General features: G+C 38.1%; 1 protein-coding gene across 1 annotated transcript in view; it reads right to left on the reverse strand.

The window, feature by feature from the left end:
- The window catches only part of LOC136883062 (persulfide dioxygenase ETHE1, mitochondrial), a 98,111-nt gene extending 78,912 nt beyond the window's left edge, over positions 1-19,199 (reverse strand). Inside the window, exon 1 of the mRNA XM_067155210.2 lies at positions 18,688-19,199. Coding sequence (XP_067011311.2) covers positions 18,688-19,011 — 324 coding nt within the window. The 5' untranslated portion in view covers positions 19,012-19,199. The remainder of the gene's footprint in view (positions 1-18,687) is intronic.
- Positions 19,200-26,419: the final 7,220 nt, after the last annotated feature.

Genomic DNA, 26,419 nt, shown 5'->3' on the forward strand with positions numbered 1-26,419 from the left:
GATAGGTCTTATGGCAACGATGGGATAGGAAAGGGCTAGTATTCGGAAGGAAGCGGCCGTGGCCTTAAGGTAGAGCCCCAGCATTTGCCTGGTGTGAAAATGAGGAAAGCACAGAAAACCATCTTCAGGGCTGCCGACAGTAAGACTCGAACCCACTATCTCCCGGATGCAAGCTCACAGCTGTGTGCTCCTAACCACACAGCCAACTCGCCCGGTAGTTACACAATGGCAGAAAGTGATGTTTGGTTAGGCAAGGTACTGTAATTGCATTCCTTGTTCAAGAGGAATTTCCTGCAGCTGAAATTAATCAGACTTCAATGTGCATTTGGAGACGAATGCATGGTACTAGCAGTGTAAGAAGATGGGTGAAACCTTTCGATAGACTGAAACACAAGCATCAAAAATCAGCCTCATAGCGGTCACCAATAGTCTGTACAAGGCAGCATCTTGGAGAGTTGTAGCATTTCAACTGATGAGATGGCTGCGAAACTGGGGCAAAAAAGCTGGTTATTTTGCAACTGAAAAAGCCTTAATAATTCCCATTTTTGTTAATGTAAATGATGGCATTTGGCTAGTCAGTCCACAGATTGGCTTGATGTAGTTCCCTTTGCCAAGTAATGCATAACAATCTACATTTATCATATCATCTTTATCACATTCATCCCTTGGCTTCCTGCTAATGGTCTTACCTCCCACACCTCCCTCCAAAATTAACTGAACAAGTTCTCCATGTCTAACTGATCTAGTGTTTTTTCCTGGTCTAATTTTGTTAAATTGTTCTCCTGTCACCAAATTGCTCCCAAATTTATTCATTATCCTGATACTGTTTTTAAACAAATTTGTCCGGCTCCATGGCTAAATGGTTAGCGTGCTGGCCTTTGGTCAGAGGGGTCCCGGGTTTGATTCCCGGCAGGGTCGGGAATTTTAACCATCATTGGTTAATTTTGCTGGCACGGGGGCTGGGTGTATGTGTCGTCTTCATCATTTCATCCTCATCACGATGCACAGGTCGCCTACGGGCGTCAAATCAAAAGACCTGCACCTGGCGAGCCGAACTTGTCCTCGGACACTCCCGGCACAAAAAGCCATACGCCATTTCAACATAAATTTCACTTTAAAATTAAGAATGAAATTTGTTTTTACTTTTTTCTGTGCAACTCTTTTCTAGCATTGGTTAATATATTCCTCGTTGCTTCATTCATCTAAGCTATTTTGCTTCCAGCTAATAGAATTCTTTCACTCTCATTAAAATTTAATCTGACACTTTAATTCAATTATCTTATCTCATTCCTCAACTTGCATATCATTATATCTTTTTTACTTAGGCTAATCCTGTACTCATTCTTCAAGTCACTGCAACTTCCAACAGACCTCTTCAAACAATCAGTTGACTCAGCTAAAGTGACATCATCAGCTACACTGAAGAGTGTCATTCAGAAACTCAATTCAATAGCTGACTCAGCTAAAATGACAATACTAGCAAACATAACTCTTATCTAGAGTCTACTTCTGCTTCCAATTTCTCTCTACATTACTAATCTCTGCTTATTTTCAGAAAGGAATTTGAAACAATTGTGATTACTACCATCATATCTTTCACCTTCCTCCGTTATCATTACTAAGCAAGTCACTGTGTGGTTTGGGTCATGTAGCTATGAGCTTGCATTTGGGAGATAATGGGTTTGAACCCCACCATTGGCAGCCCTGAAGATGGTTTTCCGTGGTTTTCCATTTTCACACCAGGAAAATGCAGGGGTTGTACCTTAATCAAGGCCATGGCCATTTCCTTCCCGCTCCTTGTCCTTTCCTATTCCATCATCGCTATACGACCTATCAGTGTCAGTGCAACATAAAGCAAATTGTAAATTTTAAAAAAATCTACCATTCACATCTCTAAATAAAAATGTCTGCAGTTTTAATTCTCTAAAGATTGTTTGTTATTCTCTGAGTAATGAAAATGAACAAACAATACTGAATGAAGACATATTGAGCAACAATTCCCAGCCAGTGGTCCATGACAGTGACAAAAAGGGGCCCGCAAAAATTTTTAATTTAATGTGTTCGTTCCTCAGAAATGTTTATAAATTTTACCTCAAACTGTACCAGGGATGTGCAAGTACCATTAGTTTGCCACAGCCACAGAGCAGTGACATTCTGAATCTCTTTCCAAAGACTAACATACATTAATTTCAAGGCCCGCCTAACCCCCAGTTTCTCTTTCAGCAACATAAGAAAATAATTTGGGATGTCAGATTTCATGTTTCTTGTGTTGTGGTAAGTTGTACTGCCAAGTACTGTGATTAAATTCTTGTGTCTTTCAGCTCTGTGACTTTTCCAAATTAGTGTAAATATGGACTGATGGTTAAAATTAGGTCCACTAATGAGACCAAATAGTGAAGAGCTTACTACTTCAATGTGGAGTGGAGAAAAACATACAGAAGTTTGAAAATACCATGAATGTTATTTAAACTTGGGATTCATGGTGTTTGAGGTAAACAACAACCCCAGTGTGTTGTTATTTGCTATGAGGTGTTATCAAATGATGCCATGAAACCTCAAAATTATAAAACAGTAACATACCAGACCTAAGAGGACGTATGGAAGGAAGCAGGCACACAGCCAGAAAATGAAAGTATACTAGGCCCAGAAAAACCAGAAGACCATAGCTAAGACGAGTCCCGTGGTCCATAGTAAGCCAAAATGAACAATAAAAAACAGTACTGTAATATTGCAATATATGTTAAGAAAAATCTAATAGCCGAAATGATGCAAAATACAAGAAGTATTTCAAGGGGGCCATGACAGTTAACACACTCACCAACAAGCCCATGTTATGTACGTGTCTCCAGAAACTGGGCAATTTTAGACATTTTCAAAACCTCCTCCCTAGTCTCTGGAAACCGTAAAAGTAGTTAGTGGGCTGTAAAACCATCAATATTATCATCATTGGAAAGGGCATCTGGCCATAAAAACTGGGGAAAAGGAAAGAAAAAGAAAGAGGAGGAAGATGATGTTAAATTAATTTGAATTTTCAGGAAACTTTTTTAAGTCCACAAAAACTACAGCCTACATTATTGTTTTGGAAAGAAAGTTTCCAACTGGGAGAAAAAATGCTTATACTTGCACTAGCTGATGTACCCGTCCTTTGCTACGGAATTATACACTGTATACAGAATTCTAGGTGAAGTATGTGGTGTAGATGTTGTGAGTAAGATTTTATTAAATTGCATAGCTCTTAGCGTTACGGTGAAGTCGTCATGCGTCGTTTCTCATGTGAAGACCGGGTTAGCGAATCTTCATTGTAATGGCAGGTCCTCTTGCCTACTATCAGTCACAATCAAGCTGGACAGTTTTCATTATAATGGCAGACATTCACTCTTCCACCTGCCTTTTTACATCCTCAGAAAGACCGTCTGTGTGGTTTTCTCCTGAGTGACTTGGACGGTTGAGGCGCTGGCCTTCTGACCCCAACATGGCAGGTTCGATCCCGGCTCAGTCCGGTGGTATTTGAAGTGCTGAAATACGTCAGCTTCGTGTCAGTAGATTTACTGGCACGTAAAAGAAATCCTGTGGGACTAAACTCTGGCACCTCGGTGTCTCCGAAAACCATAAAGTAGTTAGTGGAATGTAAAGCCAATAACATTATAATTATTATTGTGGTTTTCCCAACTGAACTTGACATAGATAATTACAATGAAGTCAGTATTCTTGTGAGAATACAATATTAACAGACTGGAATGTTGCAATCAAAAGCAATGCTACCATATGAAATACTCGATCAAATGAAAAACTGCACATTTTCTCAATTTTAACAAACAGTACTATGCTGCCATTCTACCAGTGCCAAGTTCCAGAGCTGGAATGACCAGGCCACAGACAGCCATGAACACTACCCTGTCATATTCCATAAAGTGTGCACACTGCTCATTCCAACCAGTGCCTCAGAGTAGGGATCGAACAGCTGGAATACTATGATGAACCAGTGAGTTACATATCAGTAATATCAGAAAAATTATGAAACAGACGAATGAAAAAAAAAAAGAAGAAAGAAAGAAAGAAAAAAAAGAAAGTTTATCTAACTCCCCAGCTACTTTCCACCATTATTCAGGCAGGTTGTTTTACATTTATTTTTAGGATTTTCTTTACGTCGCACAGACACAGATAGGTCTTATGGCGACGATGGGACAGGTAAGGGCTAGGAGTGGGAAGGAATCGGCTGTGGCCTTAATTAAGGTACAGCCCCAGCATTTGCCTGATGTGAAAATGGGAAACCATGGAAAGCCATTTTCAGGGCTGCCGACAGTGGGGTTCGAACCCACTATCTCCCGAATACTGGATACTGGCCACACTTAAGCGACTGCAGCTATCGAGCTCAGTGGGCTGTTGTACTTTGGATGCACTAGTAATCCATTCACCAGAGCTGAGTGGCAGCAGAAGTACAAAGCACATCTCAACAAACAATGGTCAATGTAATGTTAAGTGTCGATAGTTTTATGGGTTTTTTTATTTTAGGTCTTCACATTTACTTTTCTTCCGAGTCTGTGATATGAGGCCACCTCTTTACAACTCCCTCTTGTCTTATTCTTCAAGCAATCGCTCCTTTGCAATTTTTTCTCATTTTTATTATCATCTTCACAATTTTCCTTGTCGATATGGATCAATGACTATGCGGCTTTAAACCTTAACAATCATGACAAAAACCTTTGCCAGTTAAAACTATTGGACAATATTTCCATGTCAGCAATGCTCTGTGTTGATATGGACTAAGCAACAAAATTCTAATTCATGAATTCTCCTACCATAGTCGGTACGGTAAACCTGAATAAGACATACATAATCGGAAATTGTATTCTCTATAACTTTTGTTATATAATACATTTCTATAGGACCAATAAAATGGGTATTTAAAAATTAAATTTTAGGCACCTTCCCCTAAACTACCATTTCATCCAGGTTTAATAAAATTATTTATAGCCTAGGCTCTAGTTCTTTATTCACTGACTTTACATACCAATTTTCATTAATTCTGTTTTTCCCATTTTCTCGTGGCTCGGCATTGATATGGACTTAGCAGCAAAATATAAATTTATGAATATCTCTGTTTTCATAGCTGGAACGGTAAAAATGTGCAAGACATAAATGAAATTAAATTCTGTATAACTTTAGTTATGTAGTATTTATTGATAGGACCACTAATAACATAAGATATTTGAGAATTACATTTTAGGCCTTCCCCTAAACTCGGCATGAATAAAATTATTTACAGCCTAGATTGTAGTGCCTTACTCCCCAATGTTACCTACCGATTCTCATTAAATTCTCTTGAGCCATTTTCTCGTGATGCCCGTACATACATACAGAGATGACTGAAAATTAAAAATGCATTTCCTTGTTATTGTGGACACAACCGATACAGAAATAAAATTATTTTTTAAAAAATTTTGAGCAATGTACAGACAAAACTTTTATTTTATATACAGATACTTGGTAATGCAGTTTTGCTTCTGTGTCCCCATTTTAAAGCCTCTCAGCTTGATCCCCTGGAGAGTTTTGAGATCTTGGGAGTAACAGGTTATATGGTACCAAATTTTAAGTTTCTATGGTGCCTCGAAGTACCTTGTTAATTCATGTATATTTTCAAGTTTATACATACTTTTGTAGATTGCTATAATTCCATTTATTAGTTCAGAAGGGCAAAAAAAAACACACACACACAGAAGAGAAAAATTTAGAAATACTGATGCTATAAACTGTTAATAAACTGTACTTTAAAGTTAATATCTCCAGTGTCCAAGCCAGGTTTGATTTCAGGTCGCTGACCTTGATTATCGCTTGCTAACACAAACCTGTCTGTATGGGAGATAGGGGAATATACAGTACTTTTATATGCGTATTTAACAGTGATTTGATAGAATCTAAGGATGTTCTTGTAGAACGAAACATGTCATTCTATTAATTTATGTGTTCTTTTACACGTATGTTACAGTAGGGCCCAGATACTTACGAAATTACAAATTCCATTCCTTTACTATTATACAGCTGAATTGTGGTTCTGATATGGTTCATATGGTGTATTTCATTTTAAATTTTCTTAGTATTATTACATATTATGTGAAGAATGTTACCACTTTTGAACATATCTAGGTTTTTTTTTTTTTTTTTTGTTTGCTAGTTTAATTTCCAGACTAGGCCTATAGTAAAATAATTGGCAAATTTCATCTCATACAGAATATGAATGCTAAAGTTGGCTTTAAAATTCCTTTAAAATTGGGATTTATAATCTTTTTACTGTGAAATACAGTAGGTCCAAGTACCTTAACTGCATACAACAGTGCTAATCCTTTCTTAGATTCTGGGATGGCTAGATGTCTTTAATTGGTCAGAGCTCCATGCAGTCTAGAAACAAAATCTAGGTTATTCAAGCGCTCTGTCTGTTTGCAAGATCATTAGTGGTGAACAAGAAGAGTCCTTGAAAATATTTCATCCAGCTAGTTTTATTTCTTGAAATATACACCGGTGACTACCTACAATGTTGAATGGTCCTTCTCAGAATACAGCCTCAGATCAGCACCAAAACACCATAATGGAAAACATGAAGAAATACTTTGCGACATACTGCACATCACGATTTAAAACATTACTGTACTATTTGTGTTGCCTAATAAAGGTTCAAAACCATATTCTATATTACCTTCATTTAGTAACATTTCTTAGTTTCAATTTACGGGCAAGAGGGCAACAGGAAATTAGCTACAACAATAATATCTGCGTCTCATGAGAAGTCGCAGCAGCTTTTAGGTACGGCATAAGTAACAGATATTACACTAAGCTACAAACATTAGTCAAGGTCAAGGACACATACAACACATCAAAACCAGTCCTAATAAAATTGAGCAAGTGAAACAGTTTTGCTACTTAGGAACCCTAATCACAAGTGATAATCAGAACACATCAGAAGTCACAAAAAGGATAGCAATGGCAAAGAGAGCCTTCCCAGATAAAAAGCATTTTCTGCCCAACTTATATAGACATTCAAACTCTGAAGGCCATTGAAAAAACTTTTGCACGGAGCGTGCCTCTGTACGGAAAAGGATAATTTAAAACACACTGAAGTAAACTACTTGTAAACAGAGAACATTGGATAAATTCATCTTACATGCAAAATAATTTGCTTAAACAGGCAGGCTAATTTAACGAATAGTTTTTTGAATAAAGAAATATCTTATAGTCTAACTTACATATTACGGTACATTAAAGTATATATTAAATTCAAGTAAACATAATTATGCTTATTCAATTGCACAACGCAGACACTTCATTCCTGAGAACATGGCAACAGCGTAGAAAGTAGCAAATATGCGCTCGCTTTCTCTCTCTCATACTAGTAGGGTCAAAAAAGAACAAGAGTAAGTTTGGCACAAGTAATGATGGTAGTGATTGATTGTCCAGCCCTTGTCCCGTTTCTCTACGGGGTCAAGTATGAGGTGAGATGAATCTGTCGTTGCGAGTTTTTTTATGGCCGGATGCCCTTACTGGCATCAACCTCTTCACAGGAGTTGAGACGCTATGAATGACATGATCTATGATAGTAGGAAGGGAGAGGGTGAAACCCGGTGCTGGCACATAGCCTACTCCTGTCGAATAGCACCAAGGGGTCTGCTCAAGGCTTAACGTCCCCATCCGACTGACAAATCCCATGAACATCATATGCCCTCACTCCATATGAGCACTGTGAAGAGGTTTGGAATTTAATCCAGACTTTTGGCACACAAGTAAGTGATTAGAAATTGTACATCACCACCTCCCCTACCTTGCCGGCCAACATTCGGTGACTTTTTTTCGACCAACGAGACTCGCACCGGCTAAACACTGTGTCAGGCCGTTTAGACTTCAATGCCTTATCAATCATGGCCACCAGGTGGGCTGGGGTAGTGATTATTGCCTTTATAAAGAAGTACAACTGGGCAACCATCCTCTTAACACTAATCAGAGGGAAAAAAGGAAGAGGTCCAATCCTTTGAAAAATGAAGGTTTCTGAAAAAGAAAGGCAAGGGACACAATGGAGAGAATGAAAATTAAAGACTTCCTAGGGCTCGCAAACTTAATACCGTCATGGTCGGAAAAGAACAAGAGTTAATCAAAGGAGGTCAGATAGGAAAGATCGAAGAGAGGAAGCTGGCACAAGCTGAAATAATGCTGGGCACCAACTAGAGGACCCGTGATCATCAACCCATGCTCCCACGTTGACAGCCCGTGTTTCTCCTTTCAGTTGCCTTCTACGACAGGCATGGGATACCGTAGATGCACTGTACCGCAACTACCAAATGGGGTGGACACAAGTAGAGGCAATGCCAAACTAAATTCTGGCCTCATCATCACCCACTCAATGCTCAAAATGTGGGGGAGCTTCATAAAGATACAGGCAACTTTAGTATCATTCCAGGAAGTATTAATTACTAGCTGATGTACCCATGCTTCGCTATGGGATTGGATTCTCAGAGAGACTGACCTTGTGGTTTTCCTAACTGAAGTCAACATAGGTCATTAAAAACACATTGGTAGGAAAGTAGCGATTAAAAGCAATATCATATAAAATACTCAATCAAATGAAAAACTGCACATTTTCTCATGTTTAACGAACAGGACTACGCTGGCGATCTAATAGTCCAAAGTTCCAGAGCTGGAATGATCAAAGCCGCAGATAGCCGTGATCCGTGAACACCCTACGTCTTTTTTCGGCAGAGAGGGGGTCGAATAGTGGAGACTCCCATGGCATAAACTATGCCCTTCTACTAATCTCTTTCCTAGGAGTACCCAATGAGTCGGAAAATCTTAATTCACTGCACTGGTGGCGGAAAAATCTACCTGACTTGGAGGCAAATTTTTCCTCCAAGCCAGAGCAGAAACCCACTCTTCACTGTTAATTTGGAATAAAATGAATGTAGAATTTAATAAAAGTAAAGAGGAAGAAGCTATAATTAAGAAACGGATCTTTTCAAGGTCGAATTTTGAGGTACTTAGTGAATTGTGGTGCTATAATTTGGAATAGGTCTAAATGGTTATTCTATACCAGGCCATACTACTACTACTACTACTAAGTGAGACTCTGCCTTAAGTATGCACACTGCTCATTCAAAACAGCTCGTCAAATTAGGGATCGCATAGCTGGAATACTATAATGAACCTGTGTGTTACGTACCAGCTGTATCAGAAAATGTATGAACCAGAGAATGGCATGTTAAGAAGAAAGTTTTCTAACTCCCCAGCTATTTCCCGCTAATATTCCAGTCAGGCTGTTATACTCGGTACGCGGCACTAATCCCATCTATTGGAGTTGAGAGGCAGCATAAGAGACAAAGAACATCACATCAAACAATGGTCAATGTAATGTTATTGTTGATCAATGCTTTTGATATTGTAGGTCTTCACATTTAGTTTTCTTCCGACTCTGAAATACCACTCTTACCATAGTCGGTACGGTAAAACTGATTAAAACATAAATGATCGGAAATTTATTCCCTATAACTTTTGTTATGCAATATTTTTCGATAGCACCAATAACATAGGCATTTAAAAATTACATTTTAGGCGCCTTCCCCTAAACTACAATTTCACCCAGGATGAATAAATTTGTTTATAGCTTAGACTGTTGTTTCTCATTCCCCAACTCTATATGCAGCTTTTCACTACATTCTGTTAACCAATTTTCTCATGGCTCGGCGTTGATATGGACTTAACAACAAAATTACAATTACATGAATATCTGTGTTATCACAGTCGGTACGGTAAAAATGTATAAGACATAAATTGTCAGAAATTTAATTCTATATAACTTTGGTTATGTAGTATTTATCGATACGACCAATAATAATTTAAATATTTGAGAATTAAATTTTATGCCTTCCCCTAAACTACCATTTCACTCAGTGTGAATAGAATGATTCATAGCCTAGATTATAATGGCTCATTCTCCAACTATGCATGCCAATTTTCATTGAGATAGAACCACACATAACGTAAATATTTATGAATTACATTTTTGGCCTTCCCTTAAACTACTATTTCACTCCGTGTGAATAAAATTATTTATAGCCTAGTTTGTAGCGACTAATTCCCCGACTTTGCATACCGATTTTCATTAAATTATCTTTAGCCATTTTCTAGTGATGCGTGTACATACATACAGACAGAAATTACAGAAAAGTGAACAGTGCATTTCCTTGTTACTGTGGACATGGCCGATACAGAAATACCATTCTTTTCAAATTCTGAGCAATGTACAGACAAAACTCTTATTTTATATATATAGATTGTTTAGCTGTATAACTTACTATCAGGTATGTAGTTTTGTCTCCATAAATTCTTGGTACCTATGGGTAAAAGAACTAGATTGTTAATAATTTATCTGTAAGTATTCTTAAAGCCAGCCCCGCAGTGTAGGTGTAGGGTGCCTGCCTCTTACCCGGAGACCCCGGGTTCAATTCCCGGCCAGGTCAGGGATTTTTACCTGGATCTGAGGGCAGGTTCAAGGTTCACTAAGCCTACATGATTACAATTGAGGAGCCATCTGACAGTGAGATGGCAGCCACGGTCTAGATAGCCAAGAATAATGACCGAGAGGATTCATCGTGCCAAACACACGACACTTCGTAATCTGCAGGCCTTCGGGCTGAGCAGCTGTTGCATGGTACTCCATGGCCCTTTGCGGCTGTTGTGTCATGGGGTTTGCTGTAATATGAATAAATTAGTTTACGGGGAATAACTTGAGGTTCCAAAATAATGAAGAACTATGAGGAGACTGGAGATCAGGGGTAGAGCTAACAAATAGGATAAGACACTCAAGTAGACTCCCTGGTGCTATTCAACAGGAGTAGGCTATGTGCCAGCAGGCTATGTGCCTTCCTACTATATCACATCATTAATTACATCTCATTACCTCCTGGGAGGAGGTTGACGTCAGGAAGGGCATCTGTCATAAAACTTACTATGAAGATTCATCTCACTTCAATCCCAACACCATAGAGAAGAAGTACAAGGGTTGGGGTTGGACACACATGCACTATATTTCAACATATTAAAAATGACAATGTCCAAGTATTTTCACAATTCAACACACATACAAACATGGACAGTAAGTATTCATACAGTAAAACATGTTACAGTAAGCAGCTTATAACTCTTAATATTTTGTGTGCATTCTCTATTCCCCTTGGTAACATGCACAAGATTTCCCATAATACCACAGATCAGACACAAATGCAAGACCATATTTGTGTATGAAAACGAGAAATATTTACATAGTAATGCCTAGTTCTTCCTGAACAAAAGTATTCGTGCACTTGGCTGTGTACAAGGAAACAATGAACAAACTAGTTGCCTACCACACTCAATTGCAGACAGCATCTTAAACGAGTGTACTGAGTGACTGGTGGGATACAAATAGTTCAAATGGGTTGCAAGGAAAGGAAACTGCAGTGGAAATGAGACAGCTGATTGTATCATTAACTTGTGAAACCGAATTCTGAAATTGCAAATAAAATTAAGCAATAAGAGTATAATTAAGTGATTCAAAGAAATGAATTTGCTAATAAACAAAGAAAGAGTTGGTCCTTCACTGAAATTGACCACCAGGCAAACGAGGCATGATGCAAATGATCAAGAAGGACTAAAAATCTACATCTAGTACGGCATCTACTTATGCTGGAAAAGAGCTCGGAAATCAAGTGACATCCTGAGGAATAAGGCGTCTCATCAATATTGTGCTTGATACACAGCTATACCCCTAATATTGAAAGAAGCATTCTGACAGATTGGGCTGGAAGAAGGAGCATTGCACAGTGTTGCCACATTCCTGCATTTGTTTCTCCTTCCCCTCACTTGCTCGTTCTTTCAAACCGTTCAGAAGTGAGAGGTTTGGCAACTACAAGCACACAAGCTAGCCAGCATGCCAGACAACTAGCGTATGGTTCCAGTGTATGGAACCCTCACCAGGATTTCTTGATTCAAGAACTGGAAAAAAATCCAAAGGAAAGCAGCTTGATTTACTCTGGGAGATTTCCGACAAAAGAGTAGCATTACGAAAATGTTGCAAAGTTTGGGCTGGGAAGACTTGGGAGAAAGAGGGCAAGCTGCTTGACTAAGTGGTATGTTCTGAGCTGTCAGTGAAGAGATGGCGTGGAATGACATTAGTAGACGAATAAGTTTGAGTGGTGTCTTTAAAAGTAGGAAAGATTACAATATGAAGAGGACAAATTGGGGAAAATATTGTTTATAGGAAGGGGAGTTAGGGACTGGAATAACTTACCAAAGGAGATGCTCAATAAATTTCCAATTTCTTTGAAATCATTTAAGAAAAGACTAGGAAAACAACAATAACAATAATAATGTTATTTGTTTAACTGTTCTGCTATGCCGGTTGCAAGCCCGGAGCCTCATCTCGCAAGTGATGAGGAAGGAGGAACAGGAGGAGTATAAACTTCATTAAAAAACCAGGGTCCATCTGGTCCTGGATGGTAGCACCCTGTTATAGGGCCCCTACCTAGGGTTACAGGTGAAGAGGACAAACGGCTTGAACGGTGGATGAAGATATGTCCCAACAGCTGGAAAGGTGGAGTCGTCTCTCTTCCTGGGAGTGGAAGCAGTGCTATCAGTATCAGCACATTGCAGGACTAAAAGGTGTCTGAATGGCAGTGAAACTGCAATGTGGAAGGCAACAGGAAACAAACAGCAACCATGGGTAGTATGAATTGTAACTTAGATACTACTGATCATGGTACTTGGACACTAAGATCTGGCAGAGGAGTAACTGAGATATCCCAGGTGGTCAGCAAGCGAAAACCTCAGAAGTTTGGAGAAGGGATTGAAATAGGGACATGTAATGCAAGAACAATGCTAAGAACAGGAAGACCAGAAGAACTCTAATTATGGATGAAACAAAATAGACATCCTGGGATTATATGAAACTAGATGGCCTAGCAAAGGTGATTTCCCCAGTGACCCATTCAGAATTGTGTACAGCGGAAATGAAAATGGTGGACAATATGGAGTTAACTATAATATTAGGAAAGAAGTGGGCAAACAACGTGCTAAACACATATCATGTCGATGATAGAATAATGATGGTGAAAATAGCTGCCAAACCAACAGATATAGTAATAATACAGGTATACATCCCTACTACTGGACATGACGAAGTTGAGGAAATGTATAATAAAATAGAAGATATAATTAAACTAAACAATGAAAAAGATAACAGTCATAATGGGAGACTTCAATGCTCTGGTTGGCAGCAATATTAGTAGAAAAGTTACTGGCAGATTCCGTCTAGGACGAACAAATGATAGAGAACGTATGATGGACTTCTGTGAAGAACAGGACATGACCATAATGAACACTGTATTTGACATGCCTAATAGAAGACGTTACACATGGAAGGTTTTCGGAGATAATAACCGATTGCAAGTGACTAATCTCATGTTTTAATCCGTATTGATTATCAAAATGTCAATTACCGAGCTCGATAGCTGCAGTTGCTTAAGTGCGGCCAGTATCCAGCAATCGGGAGATAGTGGGTTCGAGTCCCACTGTCGACAGCCTTGAAGATGGTTTTCTGTGGTTTCCAATTTTCACACCAGGCAAATGCTGGGGCTGTACCATAATTAAGGCCACGGCCGCTTCCTTCCAACTCCTAGGCCTTTCCTATCCCATCATCGCCATAAGACCTATCTGTGTCAGTGCGACGTAAAGCAAATAGGAAAAAAAAATGTCAATTAGGCTGAAGAAGTTAAGGAAACCAAGAAGCAAGAAATGGAATCTAGAGAAGTTAAATGATCCATTAACACAAGTAGCATTTGAAGAAAAGACAGACACAATCATGTTCAACAACAACGACAACAACAACGAAACAGATTGGGACGCTGCTTCACCTACGACGGCAGCAGATGAACTGCTTGGAAAAAATGATGCTTGAACCCAGGAAGAACTGAATGACTGAAGAAATACAAAATCTCATCCAGGAAAGAAATAAAGAACACCAGAAAAATACTTCAGAAGGTATAATAAACTATAAGAAACTAAAAAACCTGGTTACACAGAAAAGAGGCAAAAGAAAGATGGATAACATTTGTAGGCGAAGCTTTATCTGTCCCTGTAATAATTACGAGCCGGTGCGACGTAAAGCCCCTAGCAAAAAAAAAAAGTAATAATAATAATAATAATAATAATAATAATAATAATAATAATAATAATTACGAGGGGAATTCCTCAAGGCAGTATTATTGGACATTGTTTTCTTATATATATCAATGATATGTCTAAAGAAGTGGAATCAGAGATAAGGCTTTTTGCAGATGATGTTATTCTGTACAGAGTAATAAATTACAAGATTGTGAGCAACTGCAAAATGACCTTGATAATGTTGTGAGATGGACAATAGGCAATGGTATGATGATAAACGGGGTTAAAATTCAGGTTATGAGTTTCACAAATAGGAAAAGTCCTCTGTTTTAATTACTGTGTTGATGGGGGTGAAAGTTCCTTTTGGGGATCATTGTAAGAACCTAGGTTTTAATATAAGAAAAGATCTTCAATGGGGTAATCACATAAATATGTTTATAAATAAAGGGTACAAATCTCTGTGAATGGTTATGAGAGTATTTACGGGTTGTAAGGATGTAAAGGAGAGAGCATATAAGTCTCTGGTAAGACCCCAACTAGAGAATGGTTCCAGTGTATGGGACCCTCACCAGGATTACTTGATTCAAGAACTGGATAAAATCCAAAGAAAAGCAGCTTGATTTGTTCTGGGTGATTTCCAACAAAAGAGTAGTGTTACAAAAATGTTGCAAAGTTTGGGCTGGGAAGACTTGAGAGAAAGGAGACGAGCTGTTCGACTAAGTGGTGTGTTGCTTATGGTTCTGTATTGAAGATACTATAGGCCTACTTGTAGGGTGCTAATTAATTTTCTTATTTAACCACCTATTCAATACATTAAATACATTTTAATACATTCAATACATTTTAATGTATTGAATAGGTGGTTAAATAATAAATTAATTAGCATCCTACAAGTAAGTGGTATGTTCCGAGTTGTCAGTGGAGAAACAGGGTGGAATGACATCAGTAGACGAATAAGTTTGAGTAGTGTCTTTAAAAGTACGAAAGATCACAATATGAAAATAAAGTTGAAATTCAAGAGGACAAAGTAGGGCAAATATTCGTTTATAGGAAGGGAAGTTAGGGATTGGAATAACTTACCAAGGGATATATTCAATAAATTTCCAATTTCTTTGCAAAAATTTAAGAAAAGGCTAGGAAAACAACAGATAGGGAATCTGACACCTGGACGACTGCCCTAAATGCACATCAGTAGTGACTGACTGATTGATTGATTGATTGATTGATTGATTGATTGATTGATTGATTGACTGACTGACTGACTGACTGAAAAGCATAAAACATTATATGAAAATCGGAAATGCTGACAGAGCATACAATCAAATAAAAAGATTGCAATTCAAGACTAAAATGAAATCCAGTGTAATCAAAGATAAGGAATGAAATATGTTAATAGAAGATAAGTAGGTAATGAAGAGATGGAAAGAGTATTTGGAGGATCTATATAATGGAGAAGAAATTGACAATGTAGATGAGTACATCATAAAACAAAAGCAGGTTTCACAAGATAAAGTAGGTCCTCCCATAGTGAGAAGTGAATTTGAAACAGCACTGCAACAGCTGAAAAAGAAAAAGGCTCCTGGATCAGACAAACTGCCTGCTGTACTGTGGATAAACTCTGGAAAAAAGCTGAAGGATGAACTCACCAAGTACTGCTATGAAAATTGAGATAGGCCATGTCAGAGAAAGCACAGCAGTATTTCTGCACAAAAAAAGGAGATTCAACAGAATGTTCCAACTACAGAATACAAAGCCTTGTTTCACATGCAGCAAAAATATTCACATGCATATTAAGAAAAAAAAAAAAAAAAAAAAAAATCAAAATTAAAACTGAGCAGAATCTAGATGATCAGTTTGGGTTCAGGAAAGGAGAAGGAACAAGAGAAGCTATTACAGCACTTAAAAAAAATCTTGGAGAGGAGACTAGCGCTTAACAGAAATACATTTGTACCTTCAGTAGACATGGAAAAAGCTTTTGATAATGTACAATGGAAAAGACTGTACAGAGTTATGAAGGATATTCATTTGGACTGGAAAGACAGAAAAGCAATACTAAACCTCTTTTGAAAGTAATGAAACAGTATGCAAGGTGAGGATCAGGAAAGGAGTACGACAGGGGTGTTCCTTATCACCATCTGTACATTGAAGAGGCCATGAAAATTTTTAGATCAAAAACACTTGGCATTAAAATAAATGGAACAACTGTAAACTGTATTAGATCTGCCAACGACATTGCACTTCTGGCTGACAATGAGAAGAACATGCAGATCATGCCCAACAAATTAACATCCATCTTAAAATATTTACAACTTAACATTAATGTAAATAAAACTAATGTTACAGTTGTAAGCAAATCTAAAACAAAGCTGGCAACACATCTCAGAATTGGAAATATTTTAATTAAACAGGTGCACAAGTTCTGCTACTTAGGATCAGTTATTACCGATGACAACAGATGTACTGTGGAAATGAAAAGAAGAATTTCCCTGTGTAAGAAAACCTTTGAGGAGAAGCATCACCTCTTAATTAACAAATCCCTAAATACCGAACAAAAGAAATTGTTTATCAAAACATTAATTTGGAGTGTGCTGCTATATGGCTGTGAAGGATGGACTCTCTTGAAGGAAGACGTGAAACAACTAGAGGCAGTGGAAATGTGGCTATAGAGGAAGATGACAAGAACTAGCTGGATTGAGAAGAAAACTACTGAAGGAGTGCTTAGAGAAATAAACACCCAGAGACATTTAATAACAACGATAAAAAGGAGAAAAGGATAAAAAGGAAAAAGATTTTGGTCACATTCTCCGGCATAATGACTTCAAAAAGAACTTGTTCGAAGGCAAGGTGATGGGAAAGAAAGGCGCAGGGAAACCAAGGAAGAAGATCGTTGAATAGGTAGTTGAGATGATGGGATGCCAAGGTTATAGAGAGATGAAAAGGATCGCAGAGAGATCAATGGTTACAGCGACAAGGCAAAGCCTTTAGATAATGATGATGATAACTACTTTTACGATTTTCGGAGATGCCGAGGTGCCAGAATTTAGTCCTGCAGGAGTTCTTTTACGTGCCAATAAATCTATCGACACAAGGCTAAAGTATTCAAGCACCTTCATATAACACCGGAAAGAGCAAGGGTCGAACCTGCCAAGTTGGGGTCAGAAGGCCAGCGCCTCAACCGTCTGAGCTACTCAGCCCAGCAGGAAAACAACAGATAGGGAATCTGCCACCCAGGCAACTATGCAGATCAGTAGTAATTGATTGAGGCTTATCTCCACGGCAACCACAATGGGTCAATAATGTTACAAGCGTTTATTATTGTCCACCTATTCAATATAAATTAGTTCTTAAAAATTAAGATTATTGAAAATTATTGAACAGGTGGACAATAATAAACGCTTGTAACATTATTGACTTAATGTACATTTCAATACGGACTAACCATGAAATTTGTAACGTGTAAAACCACAATTGGTCTGCCCACATTTGTATGGCAACTATACCCCCTACTCCCTTCTTCCCAACCAGGCAGGCAGTAAACGGACCTCCATCTAAGAAATGTCAGAACGCTTCTTTCAGTATTATGACCGTAGGGTACCCAGAAAATGTCCCTACATAAGCAAAAAGATTCAGAAGGGCAGATTAGAGTTCGTAAAAGCTTATGTAAGTAAGGGCCTCGCTTTCTGAAACAGCATAGTTTTCTCGGATGAAAGTAAATTCAACCTGTTTCATAACGATGACCCTGTTTTGATTTCGAGGAGGCCCAATACTGCTCTTGACATCCAGAATCTCCATGCTACTGTTAAGCATGGTAGAGGTGGTGTTATGGTCTGGCGGTGTATGTCTGCATCTGTTGTTGTGGAGCAAGTTTTACTGACAGAACTATGGACAGATTTGCTTATTTACATATTCTGAAAAAAAATTAAAAATAAGTGTAGAGAAACTGGGTTTGTGAAACAAATACTACTTCCAGCATGACAATGATCCCAAGCATAGGGCCTATAGCCAAGATTGTCTGACTATGCATCCTTAATAATGTGCCCCACAATGTCCTGATCTCAATCTTATTGAGCACCTGTGGAGTGAACTGAAAATGTACAAAAACATCACACTTCCAGTATATCTCAGCTAAAAGAATTGAATCTGCAGAGACAAGAAATCTGGTGCATAATATGAGCAAGAGACTGATGAATGTGATTCATAGATGACGCAGGCACACCAAGTACTGAGAGGCAACATTAACAATGGTTCGAGAAGATTAACGTCAGATGAGTGCACAAAAACTTTTGTTTGGCTTAAAACTTGTATGAAGAGATGATTAGCCTAATTTTTCTTTTGTATGAAGAATGTTAAAATAGTAAAATTGCTGTGTCCATATGTTGAAGTTATGTACATCAGAAGTACTTAGCTTGTTTTTGTACTGAGAGTTCCACAAATACTCTGGTCGATTCCTAATGATTGTACGAATACTTCTGTCCATGTATGTCTGCATATAAAATCTAAACGTATACATACCTGCCTAAAGAAGAAATCACATGACAACGGGACTCGCACGGACATTTTCGGGAAAGCTTTATTCGAATAAAGACGTGTTAAATGGTAACGAGAGTAACGACTTACAGGGTAAGAAGGGGAATGAACACCTAAATGGTAACGAGAGTGACCAGCTAAACAGTAAGGAAAATAATCACCTAACTGATAACGAGAGAGACCACCTTTAGGGCAAGGTGAGTGATCGCCTAATTGGTAACGAGAGTGACCAAGTTTTTTTGAATGCCTTTTTGTCCCGACAGTTCTAGTCCCCTTGTTAAACACATCTGTCAGAATGTACCTGTACATAACACTTCACTTTGTTATAAACCTAAGTAATGCAACTCCACTCTCCAAATAATACAAGAGTTTTCTGCCGATTAAATCACCGTTCAATCCGAATATTGCCTCACAGTGATAATGAGACAAACATTAACTTGCAAATTTTGTTGTTTACATTAGTGATGTCACAACTTCCCCATAATTTTAACCGTAGAAACCACGCCTCATATTTCGTAACTCAGGAAGGCCAACATTCGAGAAACGGAAGGTAATAGTCAAAGAGTCTTGTCTTGTCTTGCGGATATTTATTTGGGATTCAAAGATTTCTTTCCCAGTCACAAGATCATTAATATATTACACTTATATCACCAAAAGCACACGATTACATCACTAATGCCCAATTTTAGCATGATCACACGTAGATAGATGCACTTAAAGAAGAAAAATTATATCGGGTATGAGGAGGTTCATGGAGGTATTACATTCGGTACTGAGCAGGGACACAAAGAACGTAATAAGCTGGAATAGGAGTAACGTGTTACACTGTACAAGATCGGAAAGTAATAAAAACCTTGAGACAGTATCTACTCACCATGGACATTTAGAAATGCCACCTCACAAACATGTCGGAACAAAACAACTGAAAAACTAAATCATAATTACAATTTGATGTGAGTGTTATCAAGGTACTCGTTTAAAATAGTAATGATCGTAGGCGAAGGTTGGTGCAACAACACTGAAAGTCGTGTAGGGAAAGATACTTGAACTTTGAGTAATTTCTGCATTAAAATGGTCTGGTGATGTGCATATTGGGGGCAATGAAAAAACAGGTGGTCACTATCGCCCTCAGATTCTCCACAGGAACAAGTTGGGTCGTTCGTAATGTGAAATCGAGTTAAATATACTGGGGTTAAGGCATGATTAAAACGTAGTCGGATAATATTGGTAATGTGACGTCGTGTATACGTACCATTTGCAAACCACGGCAGAGTGGGAATACTCGGTTGAATGTGATAGTAATGTTGGCCTTTCGTACGAGCAGATAATCGCCATTGTGTGCACCATGTGTGTTGAGCTGCAGTTTTGATATGTGGAAAGAAGTCGGGAATCGGAATTTTGATTTGTAATATATTCGCGGTATCTACACTGGCGTCTTTCGCTGCTATATCGGCCATATCGTTGCCTACGTGCCGATTATGCCCTTTAATCCATATTAGCGTTATAACAAAACCGGATGTTTCAAGTCGAAATAGAAGAGACTTGACTTCGTAGACATATGTATTTGTATGAGGGGCGAGTGAATGAAGAGCTTATAAAACACTTTGAGAATCGCTGAATATATTTATTTTTTTGGATTGCAACTGTTGAACATATACGAGGGCTTGGTATATGGCATATAATTCTGCTGTAAAAAATAGTTAAATTATTAGTTAACGGATATGTAAAGCTAATGAGTAGTTGTGGATCGTAAAATGCTGCTCCGACTCCAGTATTTGATTTTGACCCATCGGTAAATAGGTGGTCATCTGGTGTAGTTATGGGACTTTTAAATTTCTTATGAGCATATAATGTGGGATAAGGTGCAGACATTGATTGGTTTGATGCATCAGAAGGGGCAATGATAATAGAAGGACGGAATGTTTGAATATCATAGTGGTATGAATACGTATTAACACGAGGTGTACGAAATATAGTCTCAGTAAGATGGTGGATTTCAGCATAAGCCATATATATGGCGGGATACCGATGATTGGGAGGAGGACGCTGTTGATAATATTCATATAATAATTGTAATTTAGGGACAATAAGGGAGTTCGTACTACTAATATGTTTAAGTAGAATTTTTTGGGAAGTTTTATCCTGCGAATGTACAGTGGTTCTTCCGTAGTTTCTACTAATAAAGCATTAGTTGGTGTTGTGCGGAGGGCACCCACACTGATACGTAGTGCTGAAAATTGGAGACGATCCAACGCTAATAAACTATGTTTAGAGGTTAAATCAGTCAAAGAGAATGATGGCGTGATGGAGCTCGTTGGAGCTGAATGATTAGATTATTCAAGACAAACTACAATATTATCAGACCTCAGTGCGTATATCGATACAGGACAAAATGGCTGTCATATAGGGCTACGTGTTAGCCAGCGTGTGAGGCCATGTTTACACACAATTTGGTTTAAATCACGGACTGTCTGCTTGGTTGGGGCATATAGAGCAGAGACAATACGCGACACTTACGGATTTAGCCTTGATAAAATGGGAGACAATTTGACGGTGGCGCCCCTACTGACTTGACCTGAAAAGTCGCGCTAAATTCAACTATCAATGGAAATGCATATACGAAAATGGATAAATAAATTACGTCTGGAAATAAAGTATTATTGAGATATTAACTTCGAAGTTGCTAAAGCAATTCTGGATAAACGAATGAAGAATTATTAAAAAGCTTATTCTTTAAAGACTGAAATTAGACATATAAACAAGATGTGAAAAGGACTGCTGTGACATGGGTTGATCATTCATTTATGCATTACTTTTTTTGCTTTAGCATTCCTGCCTGAACTTTTACGGTTAGATTTGTCTTTTTTCTCATTTGAGAAACACTGTATCAACACATTAAGACACTTGTCAATAAAAATATCGGCACATTCCTTACACACGGTATTGAAGGTTAACTGCTGCACTATACAATAAAATATGCGTATTAAATTTTAAGCCAGTTAAAATATGGGTCGAGCACGTCAGAAAATTATGAAGTACTATAAAAATATCTTTGTCACTGGAGGAATATATATGCAAACACAATATTACTTACATTTTCTTGTCACGAGGGTGGCGAAAGAAATACAGCGCATTCTTCTCTACTTCATAGTTACTGCAGCCAAACACAGCACATACCATTCCCCTCATGTTGAGAGGAGATATCAAGGAATGACACACCCTTATACTGAAAACGTATAAATAACACCAAAAACTTCACACACAAATACACGTGCTCTTATGACAGATTTATTATTATTTTTTTGCTATTTGCTTTACGTCGCACCGACACAAATAAGTCTTATGGCGACGATGGGATAGGAAAGGTCTAGGAAATGGAAGGAAGGGCCGTGGCCTAAATTAAGGTACAGCCCCGGCATTTGCCTGGCGTGAAAATGGGAAACCACGGAAAACCATCTTCAGGGCTGCCGACAGTGGGGCTCGAACCCACTACCTCCCTATTACTGGATACTGGCCGCACTTAAGCGACTGCAGCTATCAAGCTCGGTAATGACAGAATCAGTAGTTCTCAGATCTACTCGCTAGAGAGAGCTTTAGTAGCTGTCCCTCGATATCTCGCACAGTGTCGCGTATTGTCTCTACTGCATTTGGTTGAGGTTGCCTTGATACTGGAATTCGTAATTTAATAATCTACCGAATATTTGTGTGAGTTAAATAGTGTATCCAGTATTGATTAATGAACAAAACAGGCTACCAGCCCATATATATGTTCAGAAAGCAATATTCCTATTAAATATAATAATAATAATAATAATAATAATAATAATAATAATAATAATAATAATAATAATAATAATAATAATAATAATAATAATAATTGTTGCCGTGTTTTTGTGGTAGTTAGAGGTGAAAGAAGGTGCGGGGTGGTGAACAGGTCTCAAGCTACGAAAGTAAAATTAATTTAAAATTTAACAAGGTTATATTTTCTTTTCAAACTCAGAAATAACAAGAATGGCAGGTACAGAGTAGCAAGGCAACAAAGAGCAACAATAGTATTTACAGGTTTTGGGCTTTGGGCCCCGAACTTCCAATTCTCGAGCAGTTAGCCCGAATTTACATGTACATGTACATAAGGTTTAGCAATCATGCCCAGGAGCACTTGCTCCGAATTACACAGTAATACCTCCTAGAGGCACGCAGAAACAAATTGCAAAAGAGCGATCCGCTCTCAAAGTTTTAAGCCTATCACAAGGCCACACCTAACTCTACTTTCAAGCTGCCCTCTAAGGACGTAAGCACAGGGGTAAAATACCCAACCTACTGAGGTCTATTAAGCGATAAAAGGATAATTACATGACCTCTAAAATAACAATTTGAGGGAGGCGATCTGCACTCCTAATGTATTTGTTTCAAAACCTAATTTGGCTCTAGGCCACTGATGCAAGGGCTAATCCCATACTAAAGAGGTGACTTTAGAAAGAAACAAATTTACATAATGTTAAGGAAGAATAGGTTGAGAAAATAAGTTCACCTCAAAACAATATGAGTGGGAGCTCGAGAGGGTTAAGCACTCTCTATCCCAATATGTAGTTTAAAAGATAGAATAGATACAAGTTTCTTTACATTTTAAGGAAGGTTACATAATGGAAAACTTCGGACCCGCCCCGAGAGTTAAACTGCTGAGCAAGCAAGAAAAGAAGTAATTAATCGGCCATTACCTTGTTGTTGACTGCCGCCGAAGAAAGAGGCGCTTCCCGCCCCCTGCTATGTACTTTACACACCAAAAGATGGAACAGAAGTGGCGCAGAGACCCTAAAATCAGCAGTTTATATACTCTCGCGGAAAGTTCGAGGCGTTTTAGGAAGGAAAACACCCGCCCACAATCTTTTGTTGGTGGTTAAAGAAAACCCCTACACAAGATGAAGAAGAAACACATCATTGGTGGAAAATTAATTTAAGAAATTCGGGATTGGCTAAATTCAAAACAAGGGGAAGAAAGGGTTAATATTGCCAACTTAAACAATGACTGAAAGAAATTTAGCAAAGAACAAACTGTTGAAATTAAATTTTCTCCAAAAAAAACAGTTCTTTCACTCCGCACTAGGGTGCACTATTGTTGATCTTCAGTAGTGTCCTCTAGAAGAGAAAGTTCACACTTCCTACTACAAGCAAAACAAAAATACGTCGAAAATGACACAGTTCAAAAACTCCAAAATTTCCAGGTAGTGACATCTTCTGAGAAAGTAGAAAATTAATACCGTAGATAAAGTTCAGACTTCCTCCAGCAGAGGAGTTTCAACTGGCGCAAATTTTAAATAAGCGGCATGGAGGTGTACCGCCCGGTACAATAATAATAATAAACTAAAATAAACCTAGAAAACAACTAATCTAGCCCTACCCTGACCTTCCATTCACCATATGACCGTCACAACAGATAGTTCAACAAAAAACCGCTGACAATACGTTACAACAGATTCCGCTCCAGTCCTTGTATGTACAGTTGCTTACTTTGCAATCCTTGTTCCTTAACCTACTTATCCTGGATTTAAAGTACACCAAATGGGCTCGGAGTTAGAAATGACAGAGGCCAGATGTTAGTTGACTTCTGTAAAAGAAACAACATTGTTATTGGCAATACATTGTTTGAAAAAGTAAAAGGCGAAGGTATACTTGGACATGTAGTATTAATAATGATAGGTACCAAATAGACTATATTATGATACAGCAAAGATATAGGAATGGCTTAAAAAATGCAAAATGTTATCCAGGAGCAGACATAGGTTCTGATTACAACCTAGTTGTTGCAGAACTGTGCATTAAATTAAAAAGAGTTGGGATAAGTACGAGCAATGAAGTGATATGCCTGGAAAATTTGAAAGAAAACAAAACTGTAGTAGAGTTGGAAGAGAGACTTGCTGAAAGATTACAAACAGAGAACGAGGCTAACTGTGTTAAAGAAAAATGGGAGAGATTTAGAAACAATCTTAAAGAGACAGCAAAAGAAGTTCTGGGAACAAAACGGAGGAGAAAAATAAGAAAGGAATGGGTAACTGAAGAAATGTTGGACAAAATGGAAGAAAAGAGAAAATGCAAAAACGTAAACACTCAGGAAGGAAGAAATAAGTATAGGAAATTAAATAATGAATTAAGAAGGGAGACTAAACATGCTAAAGAAACGTGGATCAGAGAAACATGATGCAAAATAGAACGGTTGGAAAGTGAAGGCAAATATGACATGATGTAAAAACAAGCTATGGAATTAACATTCAAGTATAAAAGGAATGGAAGGCGAATGACTGAGATTAAAACATTGGATGGACAGTTAGTAAGTGAGCCTGAAAGAGTTAAGGAACGATGGAAAGAGTGCATAGAATGGTTATATAATTGGAACAGCAGACGAGACGGGAGTAGTATAAATTTGGAGAAAGAAAATGAAATAAATGAGGATCAGATTGGCTTCAGTATATTAGAAGAGGAAATAGAGGCAACTATTAGGGAAATGAAGAATGCCAAGGCAGTTGGTGTAGATGAAATACCAGTTGAACTACTCAGAGTACTGCAGGGGAAATGAAAGGATATATTTGTAAAACTTTGTCAAGAAATATACCTAAAACGGAAATGGCCAAAAGATTTTCTGGAAAATATAATAATACCAATAGAAAAAAGGAAAAATAGCAAGAAATGTGAAGGACACAGGACACTAAGTTTAATTTCTCATGCAGCTAAAATAATATTAAGAGCAATAAACAGAAGGCTTTACAGACGAATGGAGAATTATATTGTTGAAGAACAATATGAATTTAGGCATGGTGTAGGCACAAGGGATGCCATTGGTTTACCGAAAGTCATAGGAGAAAGGTACATAGAGAAGAATAGAAACGTATACACGGTCTTTGCAGACTTTGAGAAGGCATTTAACAAAGTGAGGTGGGATAAGCTCTTGGAGATACTTAAAAAACATGGAGTGGAATGGAGAGAGAGAAGCCTGATCAAGGAATTATATTACAACCAAACAGCAAGAGTGAGAATAAGAGGAGAATTAACAGAAGAAATCAGACTGGGGAGAGGTATTAGTCAGGGTTGCTGCTTATCACCAACTTTGTTTAATATTTACTTGGAGGAAATTATTTGTGAATGCTTGGATGGTAAAAGAAGTGTGAATGTTGGGGGTAAGAGAATTGAATGTATAAGATTTGGTGATGATATGGCAGTGATAGCTGAAAATGTTAAGGACCTCTGCAAAATGCTGAGAGAATTAAACAAAAAGTGTGAAGAGTATGGAATGCGCATAAACAAAAAGAAAACCATTCCAGTGTATGGGACCCTCACCAGGATTACCTGATTCAAGAACTGGAAAAAATCCAAAGAAAAGCAGCTCGATTTGTTCTGGGTGATTTCCGACAAAAGAGTAGCGTTACAAAAATGTTGCAATGTTTGGGTTGGGAAGAATTGAGAGAAAGAAGAAGAGCTGCTAGACTAAGTGGTATGTTCCGAGCTGTCAGCGGAGAGATGGCGTGGAATGACATTAGTAGACGAATAGGTTTGAATGGCGTCTATAAAAGTAGGAAAGATCACAATATGAAGATAAAGTTGGAATTCAAGAGGACAAACTGGGGTAAATATTCATTTATAGGAAGGGGAGTTAGGGATTGGAATAACTTACCAAGGGAGATGTTCAATAAATTACCAATTTCTTTGAAATCATTTCGGATAAGGC

The sequence above is a fragment of the Anabrus simplex genome, chromosome 11 (assembly GCF_040414725.1).
Source record: "Anabrus simplex isolate iqAnaSimp1 chromosome 11, ASM4041472v1, whole genome shotgun sequence".
In the NCBI taxonomy this organism is placed as follows: domain Eukaryota; kingdom Metazoa; phylum Arthropoda; class Insecta; order Orthoptera; family Tettigoniidae; genus Anabrus; species Anabrus simplex.